We start from the raw sequence: 27,146 nt of genomic DNA on the forward strand, positions 1-27,146 counted from the left end.
CATTTACATAAAAATGCAACACACGCAAATACACGATTTGTTAAGTTATTTTTTGTATTTGCCATTTTTTAATTTAATTTATCATTATTATTTATGTACGAGTATATATGAATTTCAATTATTGACAAGAATAATGACCGAAAAATCAATGGTCAGGTGTGGAGATTTTTGAAATTGATTTAGATCTACTTGAAATGTACTCTACACAGACGAAGAAGGAGAGGAGATTTTATGAAAAAATAAAATAGAAAACTTTAAAGATTTTTGACACAGTCTTGTTTTGGTCGTAGTGTGATTTAAATCTTTCAGACTATCCAATATCTTCAGAGAATTTTTACGATTGCGAAGTGGAACCCATGAACTTTATCCTATTGTTTGTAAGTAAACAGTCAAGGCGAATTATAGAAGGTGACCTCAGAAGAACAGCTGATTATTTTTTCTTCACTTGTTATACCCATCACCTTCGTGAGAATGGTATATATAAGTTTGTCATTCCGTTTGTAATTTCCACAATATAATTTTCCGACCCTATAAAGTATATATATTCTGGATCCTTATGGAAGCCATGTCCGTCTGCTTGTCCGTCTGTTGAAATAAATTTTCTGAAGACCCCAGATATCTTCGGGATCCAAATCTTCAATAATTCTGTCAGACTTGCTTTCGAGAAGTTTCCTATTTAAAATCATCAAAATCGGTCCACAAATGGCTGAGATATGAGGAAAAAACCAGGACAACCTCGATTTTTGACCTATATCTGGATTACTAAGTCATTAATATAGACATTATGGATATCTAATGGTAGATATTTCAAAGACCTTTGCAACGACGTTTATAAGACCATAGTAAGTTGGACCTACAATGGGTCAAAATCGAAAAAAAAAATTTTAACCTGAATTTTTTTTCACAAAAAAAAATTTTTAAAAACCAAAAATTTTTTTTTTAAATTTAAAAAAAAAATTTCAGATTTAAAAAATTTAAATAACAATTGGAAAAAAAAATTTTCCAAAAAACTTAAAAATATTTACAATTTGTATTTTGAAGTACAATTTGGTGAGATTCGGCACAGCCGAAAATAGGTCTCTTACTTGTTTTAATGTTTGAACTGTCAACTGAGAGGACGACATGTCTAGTTGACTGCATTCATTCAAGACAAGACCGAGTCTAAAAAGAAGGATGCAGTCAGCTGAATTATTCCTAATAGGCATAACTCGGGATCAGCAATCACCGGCAACAGTTCAAAGTCAAACACTCTAACATTAAAGTATGTAATTTTTGTGATTAAAATAGTTAAGTTTCTTTAAGTGAAATAATAACAATCAAACTATTTAACCTATTTAATTTGCCATAACAAATACAATACTATTCACAGAAATATCTGACCGTTACATTCTTTGTCACTCTGTTTAATTCCTAGACTTGTTACCATTAGATTTCCTATCAACAATCCTACTCAAAACATACTCGCACATATAAATTCTTATAAAATAACTAAATCTATTCTATCATAATAAAGTTGTTATTTTCTAAGTTCAATGACTGGGCTGGTAGTTTTGCTTTTTTTATGCTTTCAAATAAAATTTTCAACTGCCAGTCTTTACAAAAATCAACTGCAATCATTGACCAAAAATGGTGAAATGTTTGATGTCAATATCAATACCAAATATGTGTGTGGTGTTTGCAGACATTTATTGTCTGCAATAATTATGGCAGGCAGAAGTCGTCTGTCTCGTCTCTGGTTTAAAGTACAAAATTGTTTAAAAGAAATGCAGTTTTGTGTTTTATTTGTTTGAATTAGTTAAAAAAATAAAATAAAAATTATGGTGTGATAATAAAAATTAGTCTCTTATTAAGACGATTTGTGAGTTTTTCTTTCAATATAGGGAGTAATGAGGAGTATTTTGTCTTGTTTTCAATTTGTAATCTTCCGCATAGTGTTATTTTAAAACATATAAAAGTCATCAATGTTTTTAATATAAAAATGGCAAGAAATGTTTAAAGATAATACTACACGGTGGTGAGAAACGATAAATACGAGACAATAAGTTTTGCCTCAAATAAATTTAGAAGAGATTCAAGGCGAATTTATTATAAGGGGAAGTCGAGCCTAAAAACAAAATGAGGGATTTACAATAGAAGACGTAAATTTTGATCCCGAGTTTTGTTTTTAATTATATGTCATTTTGAAGGGTACGTATCTGTCATTTATTCTCTCTTAGATATTGAACATTTCTTAGATATTGAACAAAGCGTCATTTGCGGGAAGTTTTGCTTTGCTTCTTTAATTAGAAAAAAGTGCCGCTGAAACACACTGATTGCTCATCCATCGGTTTCAACGTACGAGAGATGGTTTGTTCGGTTCTGAAGTGGAGATTTTGCCATGGAAGACAATTATAGCCCAGACCAGGGCCAAAAATTGGAAGCATTACTCCATGAATATTGTTGTCAATCTCAATAAGAGCTTGCAAAAGCATTGGGAGCTACTCATGCAGCAATTTCCAAACGGTTGCGAGCATTTGCGCAAAAGCAAGGAAATCGGGAACAATACGAATTAAATCTGAGAGATCTTGAAAGACGATTTTGTATGTCTGAAATTCAGCTTCAACGCTATAAAAGAAAATAATTTTTGCACCGAATCATTACTTGCGATGCAAAACGGGTCCATTACGATAACCCGAAGCGTAAGAGATCGTATGTGAAACCTGGAAAACCAGCTGAATCGACACCAAAGCCAAATATCCATGACGCTAAAGTATTGCTCTGTATTTAGTGGGACCAAAAAGGTCTGAAATGCTAATTAAACGCTATAAAAGAAAACAATTTTTGATCCGAATTATTGATTGCGATGAAAAATGGATTCATTACAATAACCCGAATCGTTAGAGATCATATGGGTAGCCCGGAAAACCAGCCGAATCGACACCAAAGCCAAATAGCCATGACGCTAAGGTAATGCTCTGTATTTGGTGGGACCAAAAGGGTCCTATTTATTATGATTCGTTTGAAGTAAACATTGGCCGAAAATGACCAGTTATGAAACTGTAATATTCCATCATGACAATAATCGGCAACATGTTGCAATACCTGTTAAAAACTATTTAGAATAAAGTGGTTCACCCGCTTATAGTCCAGACTTTGCCCTACTTCAGAACAGAGTATCAGATATTGGCTTGATTCTTTCTTGGCCTTATAAGTTAAGCAGTTCTTTTGGCTCGGAATCCATATGTTTCCAGAAAGATGGAAAAAGGTCATACATAGCTAACAAAATAATCGACACCATCTTATAATAAATTGACCTTTGGTCATATTAAAAGGAAAATTTAAAAATTTTGGTTGTATTTCATTTTAGAAATGAAATATTTTATCAACCAACATGTGTAGTATAATTAACTACTGATAAAAGTACTTGAAAACAAACCAAGGTATTTACAAAATGTTGACAATTTCAATAAATCCAAATCTCACACTTCCTTATAAAATACCCTGTTGTTAACATTTATAAAAGATTACAACAACAAAAAACAATAACATTTGCAACACAACACATGAAAAAATGTTTGCCACTTCAAAGATATCCAACAAAAAATAAAACTTGTGATATTGAAGTCAACTTTATTTATTTGAGTGACTTCCTGACTTAGTTTGTTTTATTTTCAGTTTATTATTTAATTTTATATTATTTTGTTAATAAATATAGCATGATCAATTATTGTATATCATTATTTTTTTAGTTTTTTCTTAAATTATTTAAATTTTCTTTTGTTGCTTTAATTATACTTCAGGTTTTTAATATCACACTATAATTGTGTCTTTTTTTCTTGTTGTTAATTATTTTTTTTGGTACGAATCTTGCACTTTATGCGCCGGCGCATTTGCGTCTTAATTGTTTTAATGCTCACGTCACACTGAAAAAACCACAATTAAGTTAATTTTAAATGACAAACAACAACTTAATTTGTGTGCAAAAAAAGTGCTCATTTAACAACAAATAGAAGTGTAAGCTGAACAATAACAGCAACAAAACTCAAAGAAATTAAAAGAAAGTATGCAAAAAATACGTACAACAAATAACAAGACATAATTGTACAACAACAATAGCAAAATATTTATAGGCAGTTTGTATTGTACTAATTTAATAGCAGAGATTCTCAATTTTTTAGGGATATGAGAATTTTAAAAGGTATAGAATATTTAACAAATATTTAACCCGTAACCTGCAGTTATCACCAAAGAAGTCATCGGCAACACTATTTACCACCTCGGCGAAGGAGGTTAAACTGAAATTAGGTATCATGGCCGACGGCGTACAAATTCCGACAGTGAACTACCCGAAAATCTTGGGTGTCACTTGTGATAGCCTTTTTACCTCCTCAGCACACACCACAGCAATCACGCATAAGCTGCGAAATAGGACCAAGGTCCTTAAAGCACTAGCCGACAGTACCTTGCTAGTTACCTACAAGACGATTGGTCGGTCAGTGGTCAACGATGCTGCTCCAGTGTGGTCGCCTTCGTTGAGTGATACTCAGTGGAGAAATATTCAAAATTGTCAAAAACTTGTTGCCGGTCAAGGAATACAATGTCACTTTGACGCAACAGTTCCTTCTAGGATGTCACCGGAGGAGTCATCCAAACTTTAACATCACATAGTTGGAGTCTCCCCCAAAGCATGTCAGACAGGACCTAGGGAAATACGAGAGCATACAGACGTAAGTGCAGGATCCATTTGAGCGCCGCTCGTATATGACAGCTTTGAACGACATTTGCAGACGCCATAAATATCGCGATAGCAGGATACCGTATGAATGTCGTACTTGGAGGTCCCCCACCACCGATAGCAGACGCCGAGAAGATTTTGCTGCGTAAAACAATAGTCATTCTGGACAACTTAGATCAGGATGGAGCAACAGACTTAATGCCTTTTGGCCCCGCATAGACTGTGCTGTCCTCAACTTATGCCCAGCATGTTGGAAGGTTCCTTATGTCACCCTCCACATATTTAACTGTTCAGCCAACCGTACTTCACTATGTCCTATGGATTTATGGACTCATCCTGTTGAAGTAGCACAATTTCTTGGACTTGAATAACATGCAGAACTGCCAGAACACCCAGATTGATTATTGTAATATTGTTTATGCTGCTACAACAACAAAAACAGGGATTAATTATGTCAAAAAGTACTTTTTTAAAAGTACCAAAAATGTGTGCCTCAACTTATTGGTATGGAAAATAAAAACTAATTTTTGAATGTCTTTAAACCTAAAAGTACTTTTTTGTTAAATACGGATATCGTTATTGGTACTATTCGATAAAATAGTATTATAAGTTAATATCAAATATTAATTATATATTTTGCACGTCTCAAAAAGTGTGATAATCTTGGAAATATACGAATGATTTTAAATGATTGTTGTATGTACGAAGGCGGATCAATAAGTCCGTGACTTTTTATATTTCTCGCCTCTTAACTGAAAGGGCAACAACGCTGCTCCTGCCAACAAGCATCTGCCAGTTGACACCCGTCAAAATTTGTGTTTGACAGCCATTGATAGCAGACTACCGCCTGCCTTGTGGAAAAAATGGAAAAAAGTGAATTTCGTGTGCTCATGAAGCATTATTTCTTGCGGCAAAAACCATCACTTAAACCGAGGCTAAGCTTAATAAATACTATGGGATCTGTGCACCATCAATTTCAATGGTAAAAAATTGGTTTACTAAATTTTGTTGTGGCCGTAAAAGCACGGAAGGTGCCGAACGTTCTGCACGCCCAGTTAAGGTCTCTACAACCGAAAGAATTGAAGAGTTTCACGATATGGAGTTGGTCGATCGGAGATTGCAAATGCTAGAGATTGTGGAAGCCACATGCATCTCACATGACTCAGTGGTTTCAAGTTTTAATGATCACTTGGGTGTGACAACCTTGCAGGTGTGTTCGGCGTTGTTCAACCGCAATATGGACGAGACGTTTCGTCACCATCACAACACAGAGATTTTATAGGGGTGAATCGGCGTTTTTTTGGGATGCACGCGGTATAGTCCACATTGAATACCTTCAAAAGTTTAAATTAATCAATGGCGAATATTATGAGAACTTATTGGGTCGATTTAATGAGGATTTGAGAAAAACGACCGCATTTGGCCAAGAAAAAATGTTTTTTCACCAGGACAAATCAAGGGTACACACATATGAACTTTCCATTGCAATAGTGAATGAACGAAGAAGAAGTCATCTTACAAACAAAAACCTATTTTGATGAGCTCGACAAATCTTATTTTTTTGAAAGGGATAAAAAAAATTGGAGTAACGTTGTAGAAAGTATATAGAGCTAAAAAGAGACTTTGTTGAAAAATAAAATGAGTTTTTATCTAAAAACATTCAAAAAGTCACGGGCTTATTGGTTCGGCCTCGTAGATTACTCGGGTTTTAAAATAAAATGACTGTAGAGAAATCGCGTAGAAACCCTATCCGAGAAACTGATATTTTATTAAGCAGTTATTGACTTTATCATGTTTCTAAAAAATATATTTCAACACTGAATATTTGTAGTCCTAAAGAAACAACAATTAAGAACCTCTGGTTTTATATCAAGGCATCACTTATTAACATTTAACTTATTTTTTTTTTACAAAAAATCTTACTGTTTGCATTTTATTTATGTTCCCATAGTTAAGAACTTAAAGAAAAACCAACTCCCGCATATTCTAGACATCATTTAAGCAGAAAAACAAAACAAAAGACTTCTGCTAAAGATTTTTCAAAAACATTTGTATGAATTTGTTTTAATGTGAAACAGAAGGAAAAAGAAAATAAAAAAAAAAAAAATAATTTGAATGAATTTCAAACAGAAATAACTGTTGCATATTTGCAGTGACTGTGCAACTAGTGAGGAATTATATATCTTTTTCTAGAAAACTCTAAACAACAAAAAAAAAACAAACGTCAAATCCTTAAGAAGTCAAAAACGAGGGAAAAAGAACAATAACCACAATCATTGTTTATTTTTTTATTTTTTTGTTGTTGCAAGCTTATCATCATAGAGACGGAAAACGACGACTTAGACTTGCATCGTTTATTTCATGCCACAGCCTTTGATGTATGTGAAGTATGAAGAAGTTTAAGAACTAAATGCTGATGATGATGATTCATGGATGCTGAGTAAGTGAGTGGCCTTTAAAAGTTTAACAGGAAAAGGCTACATACAACAAAAAAAAAATAACATTTAAATTTTTCCTCATCTAATGCTGGCTGTTGTGTAGGGGAATAAATAATGTTCTTTCTATTCTATTTCTTTATTTAGAAATGTGGCGTCAGCAGCCTCTGAAGTCTAAGAATATTTAAATATATAGTAGTAGTTTTTTGTTTATCAGTTGCTCAGTGATAAATAAAAGCAACTGCAAACAAATCAAAATACCGTGTAAAGATACTTATATTATTCATTTATTTTTCTAAAAATATCAATTCAAATAAAAAACCTAAGGCGCTAATTTACAGTAACATTTACTTTACAACACACTAATTTACCATTGTCTGTGTTGTATGCCACAACTGGGGTGACAGCTAATAACACACTAAATATTGGCTGGCTTATCACACCTTGTAGTTGTGTGTAGACGAGGAAAATGGACAGACAGACGGACTGAGAGACATTCATTGTACGATTGGGCCAGATATAGAGGCGACATTTATTCACGCATTTCTTGTTTATTGCAATCATACTCACACAAAATGGTAATGAATCACTTTTTCTTATTTTAGAAATAAAATAAAAAACATTTTTGAGGCAAGAGAACTTTTATATGAATGTGGGGTTATTGGAAATTCATTATGAGGAAATAGTGTTTGCTGTTGGCCAAGGAAAATTTTTAAATAAATAGTGGCTGTAACTACTTGGGTTAAAGGTCAAGAGCAGTTACAACTTATTAGGGCATTTCATAAGGCAATTTTAAGAATTTTATAAGAATCAAGGTTTGTGAGTCTCCTGAAGATACCCTTAAGTATTGGGAGTATGATCTGTAACTTATTCTCTTTTTGTTATTGAATATTATAGTGTAAATAACAAAGTTTTTTCTCTTCGAAAATGTCGAATTTTGTACCAACAAAGCGTCACACAGAGGGATTTTGGTGTCAAAAAGTCAATTTTTCAAACACTCAATTTCAAAAATCAAATGATGCAGTTTTGTAGAGAAATGTTTAAAGATGAAATGTGCATTTATAGTTTTAAGAAAAATTTTATTTTATTTTTAAAAAATTTAAGTAATGCCCAAATCTATAAGTCTCTAAAAATTATTTTATTTTTGATTTTCCATTGAAGAAAAAGATGTAGCCCCACTTTCCCCCAAGCTGTTTTTCTAATAAAATGAAAGTTGGGAGTGTCTTATTTCGATTAAAAAAAAATAGTTTTCGGAAGTTTTCGGAACAGGATGAAAACTTAAAATTTTTTGTCGAATAATAAACGAAATATCAAAAAATTCTTATCTATATATGGGTTTCGTGGGCGGTGGGCGTGACCGATTTTATTTAAATTCGGCATGCGTTCTTCTTTTGTTTCAAAAAATATATGTCTATCTATTTGGATTGTATGGGCAGTGGGCGTTGGGCGTGGTCGATTTTGATAAAATTTTATTTTTTTCTTAATTTAGTCCATATAATTCTCGGTGCCAAATTTCAATACTCTACGACCAAAGCTTAGGGTGAATGTGTTCCATCGGTTTCAACATGCGAGTGATGGTTTGTGCTGTTCAGAAGTGGTGATTTTGACACAGAAGACAAAGATTGCCCTGGCCAGCCAAAAAAGTTTGAAGCAGCAATTTCAAAACGATTCATTCAAAAGGAGGGTACAATACGAATTGAAGCTATGAGACCTTAAAAGACGGTTTTGGATGCCTGAAATGCTGCTTGAACGCTACAAAAGAAAATCATTACTTGCGATGAAAAATGGATCCATTACTATAACCCGAAATGTAAGAAATCGTATGTGAAGCCCGGCCAACCAGCCGAATCGACACCTGTATCTGTATTTGCTGGGAGCAAACGGGTCCTATCTATTATGAGCTGCTGAAATCAGACCATCACCGAACGCAACTGATTAGTTTGAAGCGAGCATTGGCCGAAAAATGCCTAGAATATGCGGCCAGATATGAAACCGTAATATTCGATCATGACAACCCTCAGCCACATGTCGTTATAGTCCAGACCTTGCCCGTTAGACTAGTATTTGTTTCGATCGATGTAGAAAGCTCTCTCTGGGATACGCTTGACTTTGGAACAGAGTATCCAATATTGGCTTGATTTTGGCCTCAAAATATGAGTAGTTCTTTTGGCTCGGAATGCATATGTTGTCAGAAATATGGGAAAAGGTCATATCTAACAATGGCCAATACTTTGAACAATTTTATATTGTGGGAATTTACTTAGCATATTTTTTTATTTTTTTATAATTTTCTTAAAAATTATTTATGATTTACGTTTTTTGTTTAAAATTTAATAAACAATCCAATAATTAAAACAACTTTGATCATATTATATATTTAATAACGTAGTTATACTCATTTCCACTCCACTGAGATACTAATTTTGAAAGTTTAACAAAATAAAATGGACTTAGCACGTTTGGATACCACAAAATGTCCTTAGCACTTTTGGATGCAACAATATCACAATGAGAAAAAACGAAATACTTAATTGTAAATGTTGTAACAGTGTATTTTTACTTAGTCTGCGTTTTGTATTAAAATCAAAATTTTCATAAAAATTGGACTTAGCAGGTTTACATTATTACTAACGATATACACACAGCCTCAAAAGTGAGTAAACACCACAAATTATTTTATTTTCTTTAAGATAATGAAAATCCTAAAATCTATCCATCGATTAAAATTTAAAAGTTTCGGTTTATTGGAGATTGGGCTGAATAATAGATTCGGTTCTGAAAAAAATTATTTAAGTCGGACTATAATGATTTGCATGATCTTAAAAAAATCAAAAAATTCACTAGTGTTTACTCACTTTTGAGGCTGTGTGTAAATATAAAATTTCTTGACCTTCGGATAATAAATCAATTTTTTGTGATTTTTAAAAAATGTTGTAGATCCCCCAAAGTTGACCAAATTTTGAGGCCGACAACTACAAATACATTGAACTACAAATCAGCAGATAAACACCTCAACCCTGATTGAATTATTTAAAAAATGAATGAAAAATATGCAGACAAGATTTCTTGAAAATAGTTTTGGCACTTTTGATGCCATTTTGGTACGTTTTTGACAAATTTGGCACTAAATAAAAATTTTCAAATCTCATGTAGCAAAATGTTGATAATTTATCAATGAAGTTTAAACATATATGGTAAAGATTAAAATCAATTAATTTGAATAACCAAAACAGAACTAGTGCTAGAAGCTATCGATTGATCCCCTTCTAGGACGTCCTAAAGGTCCCTTTTATATCACTAGTAAAGGTACATACCTCTTAGGAATCTGTCTAGAAACTAGTTTTTGGCATGATTTTCTTAAAAATGTATATTTCATACTTGTATTTCAATAGATTTCAAAATGTTCTTGTAAATACTTATAAACATATAAAAATATATTCTGTTAGTTTTTATTCTTCAAAATCTTTTTTCTTTGAAAGCAGAAGCTTTCAATCTTTATAATATTTTTTTGTTAGCTGTTGTTAATAATTGTTCTTCAGATTGTATATCAAATTTACACAATAATTTGCAACTATGTTTTATGAAGTCAATGCATTTAATAAACTTAGCAAAGAGTAAGCAAAAAAATAAATAAGGGTAGTCACTGTAAGTTATACTTATTAAAGAAAAATATATTACAATAACTAGCCAGCAGGAAAAAGATGTAGTAAAGAGGCCTTTCTAAATGCCTTACTTTGGAAACACAAAAACAACCAGCTACATTGAAAAATCTTTTCAATATTACCAAACGTGTCATTGAGAGCTAAGTAAGCTTCCATACTTGCTTCTGTAAGAGCGCTGATAGAAGGCCTAGAAGGAGAAGCTAAGTTCTTCTATAACATCTTCTGCAAGAATGCCTACAAAATGAAGGGTAGTTTATTTGGAATTTTATGATTAAAATTTTCATAATAAACAAATGTATTTTTTTTGGTTAAATTTATTGATGTGATTACCCTTTATATTTTATTATTTTTTTTTTATTTTATAAAAGAGATGCTGTTCAAGTTTAAAATTGCTTTGAATTTTCGCTTGTCGTTTTTTTCTTTTTCTTACTTGTGGCAACAAGATCTTTTGTCTGCGATAAAATACTACCAGTCTATACTACTTCTACTCCACTCACTCACTCACTAACTCAGGGTTAGTTAGAAATTCATGATCTTTTGTTCATAGAAAATGAAATAAATAATAAAATTCTATGTTATTCAACAACGACTGATAAAAACGCTTCTTATTTACATGGAAGAAATTATGAATCTCTTATTAAAAAAAATAATGGAAATAAATAAGAGATTTGGATAAAAATTTCATAAAGACATTTCTTGATGTTTAAAATTGCAAAACAAAAGTACTTCAAAACCAAGTGAATTATTATTAAGTAGTATGAGGAGAACTTGACCATTAAGAGGACATCAGATTCGGAAGGAAAGAGAGATACTCATGAATTTTTGTAAGGCTAAGAAAATATATAGAGCTATGGGCGGATCACTATAGCTGAATGCTCTCGAGGAATATCCGTCTTTTACGAACGGAATGCGTATATGAGTCTCATGTGGATGACCCCTACATCGTTTACGAATGGCCCACCATTGAGGAGATCACGAGTTCAATTAGCAGTCTCAAGGTAAACAAATCCCCAGGTATTGACGGAATCTCTGCTGAGCTCTTGAAATCCGACCCACATACGAGTGCTGAAATAATGCTGCCAATCCTTCGAACATTCTGGGAGAGCGTTATAATAAATATACAAAAAAAGGGGATCTAACGAATCCTAATAACTGGCGCGGCATTGCTCTCCTATTCGTGATTAATAAGGTAATAGCCCAGTTAATTGCCAAAGGGATTTTCGACAGGGTAACAACAACTCTAAGACAGGAACAAGTTGGCTTCAGACCCCATAAGTCTACCATCGACCACATAAACAGCCTACTTGTTATTGCGGAATAATCTGTAGAGTGAAGCTTACCATTGCATTTATGCTTGATAGACTTCGAGAAGGCCTTCGATAAACTAAACCACGATGTGATTTGAAGTTCATTGACATGTAGGGGAATACTTCTCAAATTTATACGCCTTATTAAAAGCTTATACGGTAATGCCTCTTGTAGGTTAAAACATGGCAAATTGCTAAGTGAAACTGTTGATGCCTAAACGATCTTGATTATGCAGATGATATTTGTCTACTGGCTCTCAGCTACTCAGATCTCGCGGCGAACATATGAAGAGTAACGCTGGCAGCGAAATCAGGAACGTATTAAGCAACCTCCCGGAATTTATTTGCTATTGGTGCAAGCGAAATAGAAGATGTCAGCCAATTCTGCTATCTTGGTAGCATTATATCTACGTACGGGGGATCGGGTGAGGACATCAACAATCGGCTGCAAACATTTCGCCGCATAAAACCTATTTGGAGCAATCTTCAATGTAAGGCTGCGAAACTTGAAACACTGCCACTCGTGATATATGAAAAATGCAAATATTCGTGAACCGCTTCGCAAGATCATACGTGTATTCTGGCCGAGAACCATATCTAATCATACGCTCTGGGAAAAAACAAGCCAACAAATCTTATCGATTGAAATTCGGAGACGAAAATGGCGTTGGATTGGATACACATCTCATACCTGAGACTTTAAGAAGTCGCAGTTGAATTAGCAAACTTGCTAATCGAAACTTCTGGAGTATTTGGGATTAAAACAAGATTGAAAATTAATTGAATGAAGAGAAATGGAATTTCAGCAAATCCTCGAACTATCTCCAATGTTCTAGAAAAGCTGGAATTGATTACATTGAGTATTGAATTGATCCTCAAGTGTTACAAATGAAGCACCAAAGAAAGATTACATTCCACATATTAAGTACAACAAAAAAGTTACAAATATTAACGAGGCTGACGATCATTGAGTTGATGTTGGAGAACCAGCAACACCAGCAGTCTTAGTACTCGCATCAAACTTATACACTTACACATAAAGAAGGATTTCTAAATGAATTACACAACATTAAAACGTTTCTTTTTTAGTTTCTTTTATTTTTTTTTTTGTATTTGCCAGAATCATTTTTTGTGTAATTGTTCGCGATTTTAGTTAAAGGTAGTTGGAGTCGTCGTCTCCTTCATGTTGTTGGCTGACGATGTTGATAATGATGATGAGAATGAGAATGACGATGATTATTACAACGTGATGCTGGTTTAACAAGTTTCCTTGTTATAGGGTTATAAATTATTCGCTGGAAGTTCGGTGTAAACATTTATATCATACAGTATAATATGGACAGACGGACACTCAGACGAATAGACTTTAATTTGGTTTGACTTGATCTTCTTACTTGAAGTTCATTTTAAAAGACGGCATCAGGCCTGACTAAGCAGCAGCAGCCGCCAGCAGGCTGTTCTTTCTTTATTTCTGCATCGTCAGCATTATGATCATCATTAACAATATATATTTTTTTGGGTAGAGTTTGTTGTGGCAAAATGATGGTGTAAGCGCTAGTTTATATCTAGCTCTCTCTCTCTCTCTTTCATTTGCTCTACCTTTACAACCTACAGTTTTATTAACAATCATTTATTATTATTTTATCCATATTTTATTTCTTTCTTAAGAATACTTACTTTTAGATTTTTTAGTTCTTTGAAATCTATGTTTTTTTATGTTAATAAAAGTCTACCAATAATGATCACTTGTGAATTATTAGAGAAAGAGCACAATGATGGTCAGAGTTAAACAATTCTATAGAATTATTAATTCTGATTTATGATGCGAAATAAATCTGTAATTCTAAACGTATAATTAATGAATTAAAAAGGAAAAAATCTAAGAATGAAAGAAACTGTGTAGTAGTTAACCTATGAAATCAGATTAAACCGTGGTAGGCTCTTCAAGGCACCAGGGACCGAACGAGTTCATCTATTAACATCGGTGATCGTTACTCGTAGGGTTGAATGCGATCTCACTCACTCATTAGCTTGTTTGTTTTCAGAAATGTTTGCAATGAATAAAAGAAAGAGCACAGTATATTGCTATGCTCTCTTTCATTACCAACTCAAAAATTTAGCAAGTTTTCTATGTGACGATCACTGCTTTAGAGGCGCAAAATCATGTAATACAAGTAAAAAACGAGAGATTTTACTAAAAATCAAATTTAATTTTAAATTTTCGGTAAAAACTCTTAAACAGTACATTCCACATTTTATAAATTACCCACTACTACTCAAACACTTATTTAAAGAAACCTTTTTTCAGAAGACCTCAAAGTGTCACACTCTTTAAAGTGTTTTTCTTCAACACAAATGGCCAATAAATAAAATGTGTGCCTCTAGCCAATTGAGTGACCATTCATTACTGTTTAGCATAAACAAGAAAGAAGTTCATAATTATTCATTCAAGACAATTGTGGGCCAAATGCCAAAAGCTTTTTTAAGCAATTTGTTCTTATTCTGCGGAAGCCTCTGCATACAAACACCAAAACAACTGACAGGTCTCTTACGAAAACATGACAGAAAGTGGTTACAATTTATACAGAAAAAAAAACTAATAATAATAAAACTCGTCTAAGTACAACATAATTATGGAAAACTACTGTCGGCGTTTGAAAACAACAAGAAACAAATTTATAAAACGATAAACCACAAAATATGTTTACAATTGTTGTAGTTGCGGAAAATTACAAAACATTGAAAAACTTAAATCAGAGGAAAAACTGTAGGTACGAGTAATATGTGTATTGAAATATAAGTACAAGATATTTTAAAGTGTTTACAAAATCCCCCGTCATTAAACATCAAAAAGACGGTTTAATTTACACTGGCTTTACACTCCTTAATATGTGATTAGAGGAAGTTGGATTTCTTAACAGTTGGATCTCGTTACTTTTTTTATTCCGATTAATTTTAGTCGATTTCAAATAAACCAATTAATTTTTTATTTGATTCGAAATAAACCGATTAGTTTCTTATTCGAACCGAAGCATTTTGTATTCAATTAACCGGTTCATTTATTATACGACTCAAAATAAAGCGACTAATTTTAGTCGATTCAAAATAAGCCAATTAATTTTTTATTCGATTGAAGAGAAAACACTTTATTCTGTATTCAAAAACATAATTAATCAGTTAATTTATTATTCATTTCAATATTAATCAGTTAATATTTAGTTAATTCAAAATAAACTGATTAACTTTTAATCGATTGAAGAGAAACCGCTTTATTTTGTATTCAAAAACATAATTAACCGTTTAATTTATTAATCGTTTCAATATTAATCAGTTTATTTACTCGATTCAAAAGAAACCGATTAATTTTTAATCGATTGATTTTTATTCGATTAAAAAACGGATTAATATTTTATTCGAAGAGAAGAATTTTTTATTCAATACAAAATTAAGAGGTTAATTTCGATTCAAAATTCATATGTTAATTTTGTATTCCATTCAAAATTAACCGATTAAAATTAATCTATTATAAAAAGCAACTAATTTTTATTTGATTCAAAATTGATCCCGTTTTTAGTTTTATTATAAAATGAATTGATTAATTTTTTATTCGATTTAAAATTAATCAATACATTTTTATTCGATTCAATGAGATTTTATTTTTTATTCGATTCAAAAGTGATTGTAAAATTATATTATTATTTAATTGAATACATAGCATTAAGAGGTTTATTTATATTCGATTCATTTTTCAGTAACAGGCGATCAATTCAATTTTATTCTATTCAAAATGGACAGGCTTATTTTTAATTATTCAATGAGATTTTATTCGATTTAAAATTGATTCATAAATTATATTTTTTAATTGAATACAAAAAATTATCCGATTAATATTTTATTCGATTCAAAATTAATTTTTATTCAATTAAAAAGTAAAATTATTAATTTGTAAAATTTTTTATTCGATTCAAAATTAACCAATTAATATTTTATTCGATTAAAAACTAATTTTCATTCGATTAAAAACTAATTTTTATTCGATTACAGCATAATTTTTATTCGATTCAAAGTTTATTTTTATTCGATTAAAAATTCGGTAAATTTTTTATTTAATTTTTTCTTCGTTTCAAAATTAATCGAATATAAAATTCGATTTAAAATTAATCAATTCATTTTTATTAGATTAAAAATGGACCGGTTTATTTTTATTCGATTAATTTTTCACTAACAGTCGATTAATGGTTATTTGATTCAAAATTCCAATTATTAAATTTAATTAGATTTTAATTTAGATTTAAGCGATTAATATTTTATTCGATTAAAAATAAATTTTTGTTCGTTCAAAATTGATCTTTCATAATTAATTTTTAAAATTTTTTATTCAATTCTAAATTAACCAATTAATATTTTATTGGATTAGAAACAAATTTTTCTTTATTCAATTAAAAATTAATTTTTATTCTATTCAAAATTTGCTACATTTTTTATTTAATTCAAGATAAATCATTTTGTTTCGAATAAAACATGATGAACCATTTAATTTTTATTCGATTCAAAATTATTGGTAGAATTTTATTTGTATTCGATTGAATAAATCAGTAAATTTGTATTTGATTATAAATTTGTAGTTCAATTTTTTATTCAATTTATAATGAAACGGTTAATTTTTTATTCGGTTCAAATTTAATCGGTTAAATTTTTATTCGATTTAAAATTAATCAATTAATTTTTATTAATTTTTTATTTGATTCAAAATTTAATTTCCAACAATTATTTTTTTTTATTAGATTTCAAATTAACCGATTAATATTTTATTCGATTAAAAATTAATTTTGGTTTGATTCAAAATTGATCTTCCAGTTATTAATTTTTAAAGCTTAGTTTTTTAAATTTTTTATTCAATTAAAAATTAACCGATTAATATTTTTATTCGATTAAAAATAAATTTTAATTCGATTCAAAATTCGGTAATTTTTTTATTTAATGCAAGATAAATCAGTATCGAATAAAACAAGAACCATTTTGTTTTTATTCGATTCAAAATTATTCCTTTAATTTTATTCGATTGAATAAATCAATAAATTATTATTCGATTTTAAATTGGCAGTCCAATTTTTTATTCGATTCATAAATTATATTTTTTAATTAATACAAAAAATTAACCGTTTATTTACATTCGATTAATATAAAAATAACAATGGATTAATTTTTTATTAGCTTCAAAATTTATCTTCCAATAATTAATTTTTTTTATTTTTAATTCGATTTAAAATTATTCGATTAAAAATGCATTTTTATTCGATTAAAAATTAAGGATAACCGACTAATATTTTATTCGATTAAAAAATAATTTTTATTCGATTCAAAATTCGGTAAATTTTTTATTTAATTCAAGATAATTTTGTATCGAATAAAACATGAACCATTTTATTTTTTATTCGATTCAAAATTGTTCGTTTAATTTTATTTGTATGTATTCGATTGAATAAATCAGTAAATTAGTATTCGATTTTAAATTGACAGTCCAATTTTTTTTTCGATTCGAAATGAATTGGTTAATTTTTTTATTCGGTTTAAAATTAACCGATTAATATTTTATTCGATTGAAAATTATACAATTCACATTTTAATCGATTAAATAAATCGGTTAAAAAATAAACCAGTTCATTAATTTTTGTTTTAATGAGAAACAGCCGAATAATTTCTATTCGGTTTAAAATAATCCGATTAATTTAATATTTAATTTAAAAGAAATCGGTTAATTTTTATTTGATATACAATTTAGACGATTAATTTTTTATTGGAGTCAAATTGAATTGAATAATAAATCATGGAATTTTGTATTGAATAAAAAATAATCTGGTTTCGATTCAAAATGAATCGGATAACTTTGTATTCGATTCAAAAATAATCGATTCATTTCTTATTCGATTTCCAAAATTATTGGTAATCTGTGCGAAAAGTACTCGATAAGTGTAGGAGGAAAGAAAACTTGGTAAAGAGTTCATCGCGCTATTTTCATAAATTTTTCAAAGGATTCGTTAATGATAATATTCCTTTTCGTGTGAATATATTAAAAATCATCCATAGATTTCACTTAATTATCGTTATTATTTTTTAAAAAAAAACCTAAAAAAATTCTACCTTTAACAAAATCTCACCCACTATAAAAACATTTAACACTCCGATGATTTGAGTTTGTCTGGCGGTGCTAATGTATGAGTGCGTTTAAAAGTGTCTGTTAGCCAATTATAAATACATTAAGTAGAGTGTGGCTTAAAACAGCAAGAAATAAAATAATAAAAAAATAATAAAAACAAAATCCAGCACAAAACAGTACAATATGATTTTGCAACAGCAAAGAAGTCAACTGATTGTCATTTTATTTATGCGATTTAATAAAAGTTCAAGAAACTGCTGATTTTTTTTTATTTTAAAATTAATAAGCACTAAAAAGACTTTTTAAAAAACCTCTTACATACATATTTTTAAAACCAAACAAAGAAGAAAAAAAGTGGCTTAAATAAATATGTAGCTACTAAAGAAAGTTAATGTCATTTTAAATATTTTGCAGTCTTTTTATGAGCCACCAATAACAAAAATGTCTGGAAGTAATTGTTATTCTCGGCACACAATTGGCAATTAATAATTTATGGCCTTATAATATAAAAAAATATGTTTAAAGAATATTTAATCTACTATTTTTATGAGTTGTAAGCTTTGAAAATAAAAAAAAAATATATGGAGTAAAATATTTTTCGTTCTGTTTGAATTTATGAATAATTTACAGAAAGTGAAATTTAAGTTAAACATTTATAAGGAAAAATAGACGAAGTTCATTAACAAATTGTCTGATACAAATAAATAAATAAATGTTTTCTTTGTGGGGATAGCCTAACATTTTGTTTTTATTTAATGCCTACAAGTATGCTTTGAATTTCGCCTGAAAACATTTGCAGCTAAAACTGTTTTGTGATCAAACAATGTGATCGGTAGGTAGTACAGATTCATCTCTTGGAATAAATAAACATTTTATGTGGTTTTTAAAATTGTTTTCAACGTTTTCTTGATTGACAACAGAGCTGCCAAGTATTTGCGAGTTTAAAAACATGAAATATTTTAATTGTTTACTTAACTTATTGGAAAAATCTCTATTAAAAATTTAACAAATATAAAACATATAAGGAGAAATAGTATTTAACTACAGTAAAATTTAGAAAACCATGTAAGAATTTTATTTAATTTCAATAATTTTTGGAAACAATCTGAAATCTCTAGAAATTAATGTTTCCTTTGAGTGTCAAACAAGTATAAGGAAAACCCTCGTCAAGTGAATAGGAGTAGGACTGTTTAAATACTTTATTACCCAGTTTTGAAAATTTTAAAATTCCTCAAAAATCTGAAGTTAGGACATGGTGCATTAAACGAGTCTAACGGTATAATTTCTAAATCGATTTTAAATGTTTAAAAATCCTTTGGACTTTAAAATGTAACTAAAAGTATGCGACGAGTTTGTGTAATATAAAAAATGTTTGAGTTTTATTTCCCGATCAAAGATTCGTAGAATATATCTACCACGAAGGTAGATGTCGTTAGAAATCAACTTAGGGTTTATGACTTAAAAATGCGGGATTTAAAGTACGCGGTTTTTGTTTTGAATAATTTTTATGTCATTTTGGAGGGTACATATCTGTGATTTATTCTCACTTAGTTATTGAACATTATTGTGTAAACAACAAAGTTTTTTTGCTCCGCAAATGTCGAATTTTTTTGCCAACAAAGCGTCATTTGAGGGAAGTTTTGCTTTACTTCTTTAATTTAAAAAAAAAAGTGAAACTGAATCTCACTCATCAAAGCTTTAGGTGAATGTGTTCACCTGGTTTCAACGTGCGATAGATGGTTTGTGCGGTACAGAAGTGGTTATTTTGACACGGAAGACAAAGATCCCCATGACAGCCAAAGGTTTTAAGACCACGAAGATTGCTACTCAAGCATTTTCAAAACCTTTGCGAGCAACAGGATTCATCCAAAAGCAGGGAAATTGGGTACCATACGAATTCATTCCCACGACAGCCGGTTCTACGCACCGGAATGACCCGAGTTCACTCGGCCAAGGGCTGTCAACTCAGCAATCACTGCTGATACAACAACAACAACCATACGAATTAAAGCCGAGAGACCTTGAAATACGAAAAAGAAAATCATTTTTGCACCGAATCAATACTTGCGATGAAAAATGGATCCATTACGATAACCCGAAGCATAAGAGATCGTATGTGAAGCCCGGCCAACCAGCCGAATCGACACCAAAGCCAAATATCCATGGCGCTAAGTTAATTCTCTGTCCTAACTATTATGAGCTGCTGAAATCTAGCCAGACCATCACATGGAATTTTGCATGGGCAATTTTGCCTCACCCGCTTTATAGACCAGACCTTGCTCCGTCCGAATACTATTTGTTTCGATCCGGGATACAATTCACATTAGAATAGAGTATCCGAAATTAATTTCATTCGTTTTTGGCTTCAAAAGATGAGCAGTTCTTTTGGCTCGAAATCCATATGATGCCGGAAAGATGGGAAAATGTCATAGCTAACAATGGCCAACACTTTGAATAATTTTATATTGTAGAAATGTTTCAATATAAAAGTAAAAATTTGAAAAAATCCCGCATTTCTAAGTCATATACAAATAATTTTACAAATAACCTCGGTTTATAAGGTTTGTTTAGTATTGAAAATGGGCAATATCGGTCCATGATTTCACCTAGCCCCCATACAAATGTCCCCCCGGAATTCTGTTTGAGCAGCCATAAATATGTTTATAATGCGGTTGTTGTTGTAGCAGCATGAACAGTTTTACATTAATCTGGATGTTCTGGTGGTTCTGCATGTTGTTCAAGTCCAAGAAATTGAGCTACTTCAACAGGATGAGTCCATAAATCCATTGGACTGAGTGAAGTAAGGTTGGCTGAATAGTTAAATATGTGGAGGGTGTCATGAGGACCCTGACCACATGCTGGGCATAAGTTAAGGACGACACGGTCTATGCGGGACCAAAAGGCATTAAGCCTGTTGCTCCATCCTGATCTAAGTTGTGCCAGAACGACTCTTGTTCCACGCGGCAGAATTTTCTCGGCGTCTGCTATCGGTGGTGGGCGACCTCCAAGTACGACATTCATACGGTATCCTGCTACCGCGGAATTGATGGCGTCTCTGTGAATGTCGTTCAAAGCTGTCATATACGAGCGGCGATCAAGTGGATCATGCACATACCTCTGTATGTTCTCCTCGTATTTCCGAAGGTGCTGTCTGCCATACCTCGGGGGAGACTCCAACTGTGTGATGTTGAAGTTTGGATGACTCCTCCGATGACATCCCAGAAGGTACTGTTGCGTCAACATGACGTTGTGTTCCTTGACCGGTAGAACCTTGGTTTCCTCGTGAAGGTGGTGTTCGGAGGTTATTTGAAGGCAGCCTGTGACGGTCCTTAAGGCTGCGTTTTGACAGCTTTGAATATTTCTCCACTGGGTATCACTCAACGAAGGCGACCACAAATCTTTCTACCAACTATTGCGAGGATCGGTCCATATTTGAGCATACTCCCCATATAAGCGCTATATCAGGAAAATATTTTATTGTCACATGTTGACACTCTTACTTGTTTTGATTACCAAGGTTTTTATAAAACTTCTTTTCATATAATTTTCTGCCTCAAAGTTTTCAAAATCATTTAATTATTAAGGAAATCTTGTATGCTTTACAACATGTTTGAAGCTACATGTGTAGAAACAAACTTTTAATAGCAATAATAAAAGAGCTATGACTCAAATTACGACACGCGTGAGGAAAACTTAAAATTTTTCACACTTTTGCACATTTATAAGAAAAAAAAAACTCACTGAAATACACCTTCATTTAAAAAACAATAAAAACTAAATTACATAATTTCCAAAGAAAGAGGTTTGTAGAGGAAAAAGCTAATGCTTTCAGTGATAGAGGAAGAGGTGTAAGAAGATGGAAATGTAAATAATTAAAGGTGTAAATAACAATGAAATACAGTCAATGAAAACCGCAATGCAAAGTGTGTGCAACAAACGTAAACAAAACCAACAACAACAACTATGACAATCAAAACATATAAAATAAATAATAAACGTTGCCACAGCAAGTGCGTAATTAAATGTAATCGGAGATAATTAAGGAAAACGAAAGTAAATACATTTATACAATGACAGACAGCCAACAGCCACAGCGAGATAGATGCTGCTTGGTTTATAATTATTAAAACTTAAATGATTTTTTTTTTAATTTAAAGTTTATACTTACATTAACAAAATTTTCACGTTTTATATCATCAATATCGTCACGCTTTGAAATGCGTCGTTTCCAATCATCTTCACCGCTTTTTTGCAAAGCCGCCAAACGATCGGCTATAGAGCCTGTTTTGGATATGGAACGTTGATCGGGACCCATGACCTTGTTAACAAAATTTCAATTAGTTAGTTTCATTTTATTTAAATTATTTAAGAAAACTTACTTCCGTTTGACTGCGTCTTAGGCCGCCTTGTAAAAATGCCGGCAAAGCTGTGGGTTGTCTTGCTAGTTCTTCTTGCTCTAATTTATGTTTGTCTGCTTCTGCTTCGTTTTCTTTTTGTTGAAATTCAGTTTCTAGCTGAGTTGTTGTTGTTGTGGAGGCTGTTGTTTCCTTTATATCGTCTTTTTGTTTATCCAATGTCGAACCTACATGACGCAACTTAATGAAACCACCCGATAATGGAGGTAATTGTGGTCCAATGCCAATTGCTACACCACCAGGTGGAGGAGGTACAACAATAGATGAATGACTTTTACTTTTGGCTATGAGATTTCTGTAAAGAGACGGAGGAGGAGATAAAAAGCGATAAATAATAATGATTAGTAAACAGTTTAAACGGTAATTGTAATTTTCATGAGAAAATAACTTTAATTTTAAAATGATTTATTATACATGTTTAGTGCCCTACTTCTGGTACTGGAAATTTTAGTTTTAACATTTAACTTGTAGCTTCACAATATACATTGACTATTACTATGAATTTTCTGGGCCGCTACGTCCTTCTTCAGAACATTTCTGATCTGCGGAGAGCAACTCATACTCTCTGCAGTTCAATAAACCTAAAGAGCAACTAAAGCAAGTGAATTGATGTAATTCACTACAGCAAGTGAATTTGTGTAGCAAGTGATTGATGGAAAATATTTGGATATAAAAAGATCCACGATTGATGTAAAATATTTGGATATAAAAAGATCCACGATTGATGTAAAATATTTGGATATAAAAAGATACTCGATTGATGTAAAATATTTGGATATAAAAAGATTCACGATTGATGTAAAATATTTGGATATTAAAAGAACCACTATTGATGTAAAATATTTGGATATAAAAAGATTCACGATTGATGTAAAATATTTGGATATAAAAAGATCCTCGATTGATGTAAAATATTTGGATATAAAAAGATACTCGATTGATGTAAAATATTTGGATATAAACAGATCCACGATTGATGTAAAATATTTGGATATTAAAAGATCCACGATTGATGTAAAATATTTGAATATAAAAAGATCCACGATTGATGTAAAATATTTGGGTATAAAAAGTTTTATGTATAATTTTCGAATCTAAAATGATACTCGATTTATTAGATTATTTGAAGATTAACTGATCCTTATGAAATTTGTTGTATTTATAATAATATTCCACACATTTCTTTACAATTATTTGATACACAAATTTCAAACTATAGGGTACTCAAAATTCCCCTACTTTCTTATTTACTTAAGAAGTTCTGTGTTACATTTACCAACAACTAAATGATAGAAAGCAAAAACGAAAAACAACTTCTTTGTAACACCTCCATTGTCTGTGTGTCTTGCCCTGGTCTGGCCCTTTGTGCTAATGTACACGTTCGTACAACATACATCACATCATCATGGGATTCATTTCATTGCATTCAATTGCATTTCATTCATTTATTTTTCATTTAATCATATTTTTGTATGTTTAATACACAAATCGTGACCAGGCACTTCACAATTTAATGAGATTTTTTTCTTTACATTTCTTTGGTTTTTTTTTTACTTTTTTTAACACTTTTCCTTGTGTTACACAAAACAAATAGAAATTGTAGAAAAGAGTTAAGTATTAGAAGAAGTTTTTAAAAGATCTAAATGAAATTTCCAAAAAAAAAATTACTTTAATTCAAAAACCACTGCAATTACTTGAGTATCAGGTCTCTGAATTCTTTGTCATAACCTTGTTGTCGAAATTCTAAAACAGAAATTTAAAGATGTTATTAAATGTCGAACGTGAAGATAGTTCAAAGAACAACTATTCGACAAATTGGCTTAAGTACAGTTAAGTCTTCTCATTCGACACTTTCAATTTATGTGAAGCCATCTATTTTAGTAGGTGCTATCTACTGGATGGTGATCCTGATGTAATAGAAGCACTTATTTTCTTAAAATATGGATTCAAGTATCACTTTAGTGAATTGAGATTTATATCAGACTGCACCATTTCACAATTTACTGCAATACGATACAGCAGTGGATCAGTAGACCAATGAAGCCTTAAGAACTTTCGCACGATCACTATATAAACGAAAGTTCTCCCAAAGATGGAACATACTGTCATATTGACAAAGCTGTTCCCCCTGGTATGTCATCAGAGGAGTCATCCAAACAACTACTGAGGAAGGATCACCGTATATACGAGGAGAACATACAGAGGTATATGCAAGATCCTTTCGATCGGAACTCGTATACGTCACTATTAATTCTGTAATCTGTGATCGCTCATATTGCCCAATTATAATTTTTATATGAAAAATCTAAAATCGTTCTTATATCATTAACAAGAGGACGCAGAGGAAAAAGGACAATAATCAGTGATCACTCATATTTAAAAAATAAAAAAAATTTTGACATGAAAAACCTAAATCATTCATACATCATTAAGAAGAGGAAAAAAACAATAATATGTCACTTGTATTTTCCACCAAATATCGATTTTTGTATGAAAAATCTAAAATCAGCCTAAGACGTCCTAGAGGAAAAAGGATAATAATCTGTGATCACCCATATTTCCACCAAATATCGATTTTTATATGAAAAATCTAAAATCACTCATATATCGTTACCAAGAGGTCCTAGAGGAAAAAGGACAATAATCTGTGATCACGCATATTTCCCACCAAATTTTTGGGAAAAATCTAAAATCACTTATAGATCCTTATTAAGAGGAAAAATAATGATCTGTGATCACTATTTCCCACCAAATATCGACTTTTATATTAAAAACATAAAATCACACACAGATCGTTAACAAGAGGTTCTAAAGAAAAAACGACAATAATCTGTGATCACTCATATTTCCCACCAAATATCGATTTTTATATAAAAAATATAAAATCACTCATATATCGTTAACAGGAGGTCCTAGAGGAAAAAGGACAATAATCTGTGATCACTCATATTTCCCACCAAATATCGATTTTTATACAAAAAATCTAAAATCAGTCATAGATCCTTATTAAGAGGTCCCAGAGGAAAGAGAACAATATCCTGTGATCACTCGTATTTCCCAACAAAAATCGATTTTTATATTAAAAATATAGCTTTATTAAGAGGTCCTAGAGAAAAAAGAACAATATTCAAAAATCTAAAATCGCTCATAGATGCTTATTAAGAGGTCCTAGAGGAAAAAGGACAATAACCTGCGATCACCCATACTTCCCATCAAATATCGATATATATATGAAAAATATAAAATCACTTATATATCGTTAATAAGAGCTCCCATAGGTAAAAGGACAATAATCTGTGATCTGTCATATTTTCCACCAAATATCGATTTTTATATGAAAAATCTAAAATCCTTATTAAGAGGTCCCAGAGGAAAAACGACAATAATCTGTGATCACTTATCTTTCCACCAAATATCGATTTTTATATGAAAAATCTAAAATCACTTATAGATCCTTATTAAGAGGTCCCAGAGGAAAAAGGACAATAATGAAAAATCTAACATCACTCATAGATCCTTATCAAGAGGTCCCACAGGACATTAATCTGTGATCACTCATATTTCTAAAATCACTCATCCTTATTAAGAGGTCCTAGAGGAAAAAGAACAATAATCTGTGATCACTCATATTTCCACCAAATATCGATTTTTATATGAAAAATCTAAAACCACTCATAGATCCTTATTAAGAGGTCCCAGAGGAAAAAAGACAATAATCTGTGATCACTCATATTTCCCACCAAATATCGATTTTTATATGAAAAATCTAAAATCACTTATAGATCCTTATAAAGAGGTCCTAGATGAAAAATCTAAAATCAGTCATAGATCCTTATTAAGGAAAAAGAACAATATTCTGTGATCACTCATATTTCCCACCAAATATGGATTTTTAAATGAAAAATATAAAATCACCTACATATCGTTAATAGGAGGTTCCAGAGGAAAAATGTTACTAATCTGTGATCACAAATTGGGATTTTTATATGAAAAATCTAAAATCACTCATAGATCCTTATTAAGAGGTCCTAGAGGAAAAAGTACAATAATCTGTGATCACTCATATTTCCCACCAAATATTGTAAACAAGAGGTCCTAAACTAAAAAGGACAATACGGAAAAATGACAATAAACTGTGATCACCCATATTTCCCACCAACTATGGTTTTTTATATGAAAAATCAAAAAATAAATCATAGATCGCTAACAAGAGGTCCTAGAGGAAAAAGGACAATAATCTGTGATCACTCTTATTTCAAAAATCCGGTTTTTAGAATATCGGACAGTTTCCTACCATTTTACATTAGTAAATGTATTGTATGCTTTTTTATTACAAAAATTTATATTATTATAAATATCAGATAGTTTATTCGAGTTTTGTTTACGACCGATTTATTAAGAATGGAGAAGGGTGCATGCAAATCAATTAACTAATGGATTATACTTCGTAGAATAT

General features: G+C 31.1%; 1 protein-coding gene across 1 annotated transcript in view; it reads right to left on the reverse strand.

Moving 5' to 3' along the window:
- The window catches only part of LOC135954476 (supervillin-like), a 364,594-nt gene that overhangs the window by 46,398 nt on the left and 291,050 nt on the right, over positions 1 to 27,146 (reverse strand). Inside the window, exons 11-12 of the mRNA XM_065504655.1 lie at positions 22,655 to 22,985; positions 22,444 to 22,593 (exon numbers count right to left, since the gene is read on the reverse strand). Of these exons, the coding sequence (XP_065360727.1) occupies positions 22,444 to 22,593; positions 22,655 to 22,985 (481 nt within the window). The remainder of the gene's footprint in view (positions 1 to 22,443; positions 22,594 to 22,654; positions 22,986 to 27,146) is intronic.

The sequence above is a fragment of the Calliphora vicina genome, chromosome 3, assembly GCF_958450345.1.
Source record: "Calliphora vicina chromosome 3, idCalVici1.1, whole genome shotgun sequence".
In the NCBI taxonomy this organism is placed as follows: domain Eukaryota; kingdom Metazoa; phylum Arthropoda; class Insecta; order Diptera; family Calliphoridae; genus Calliphora; species Calliphora vicina.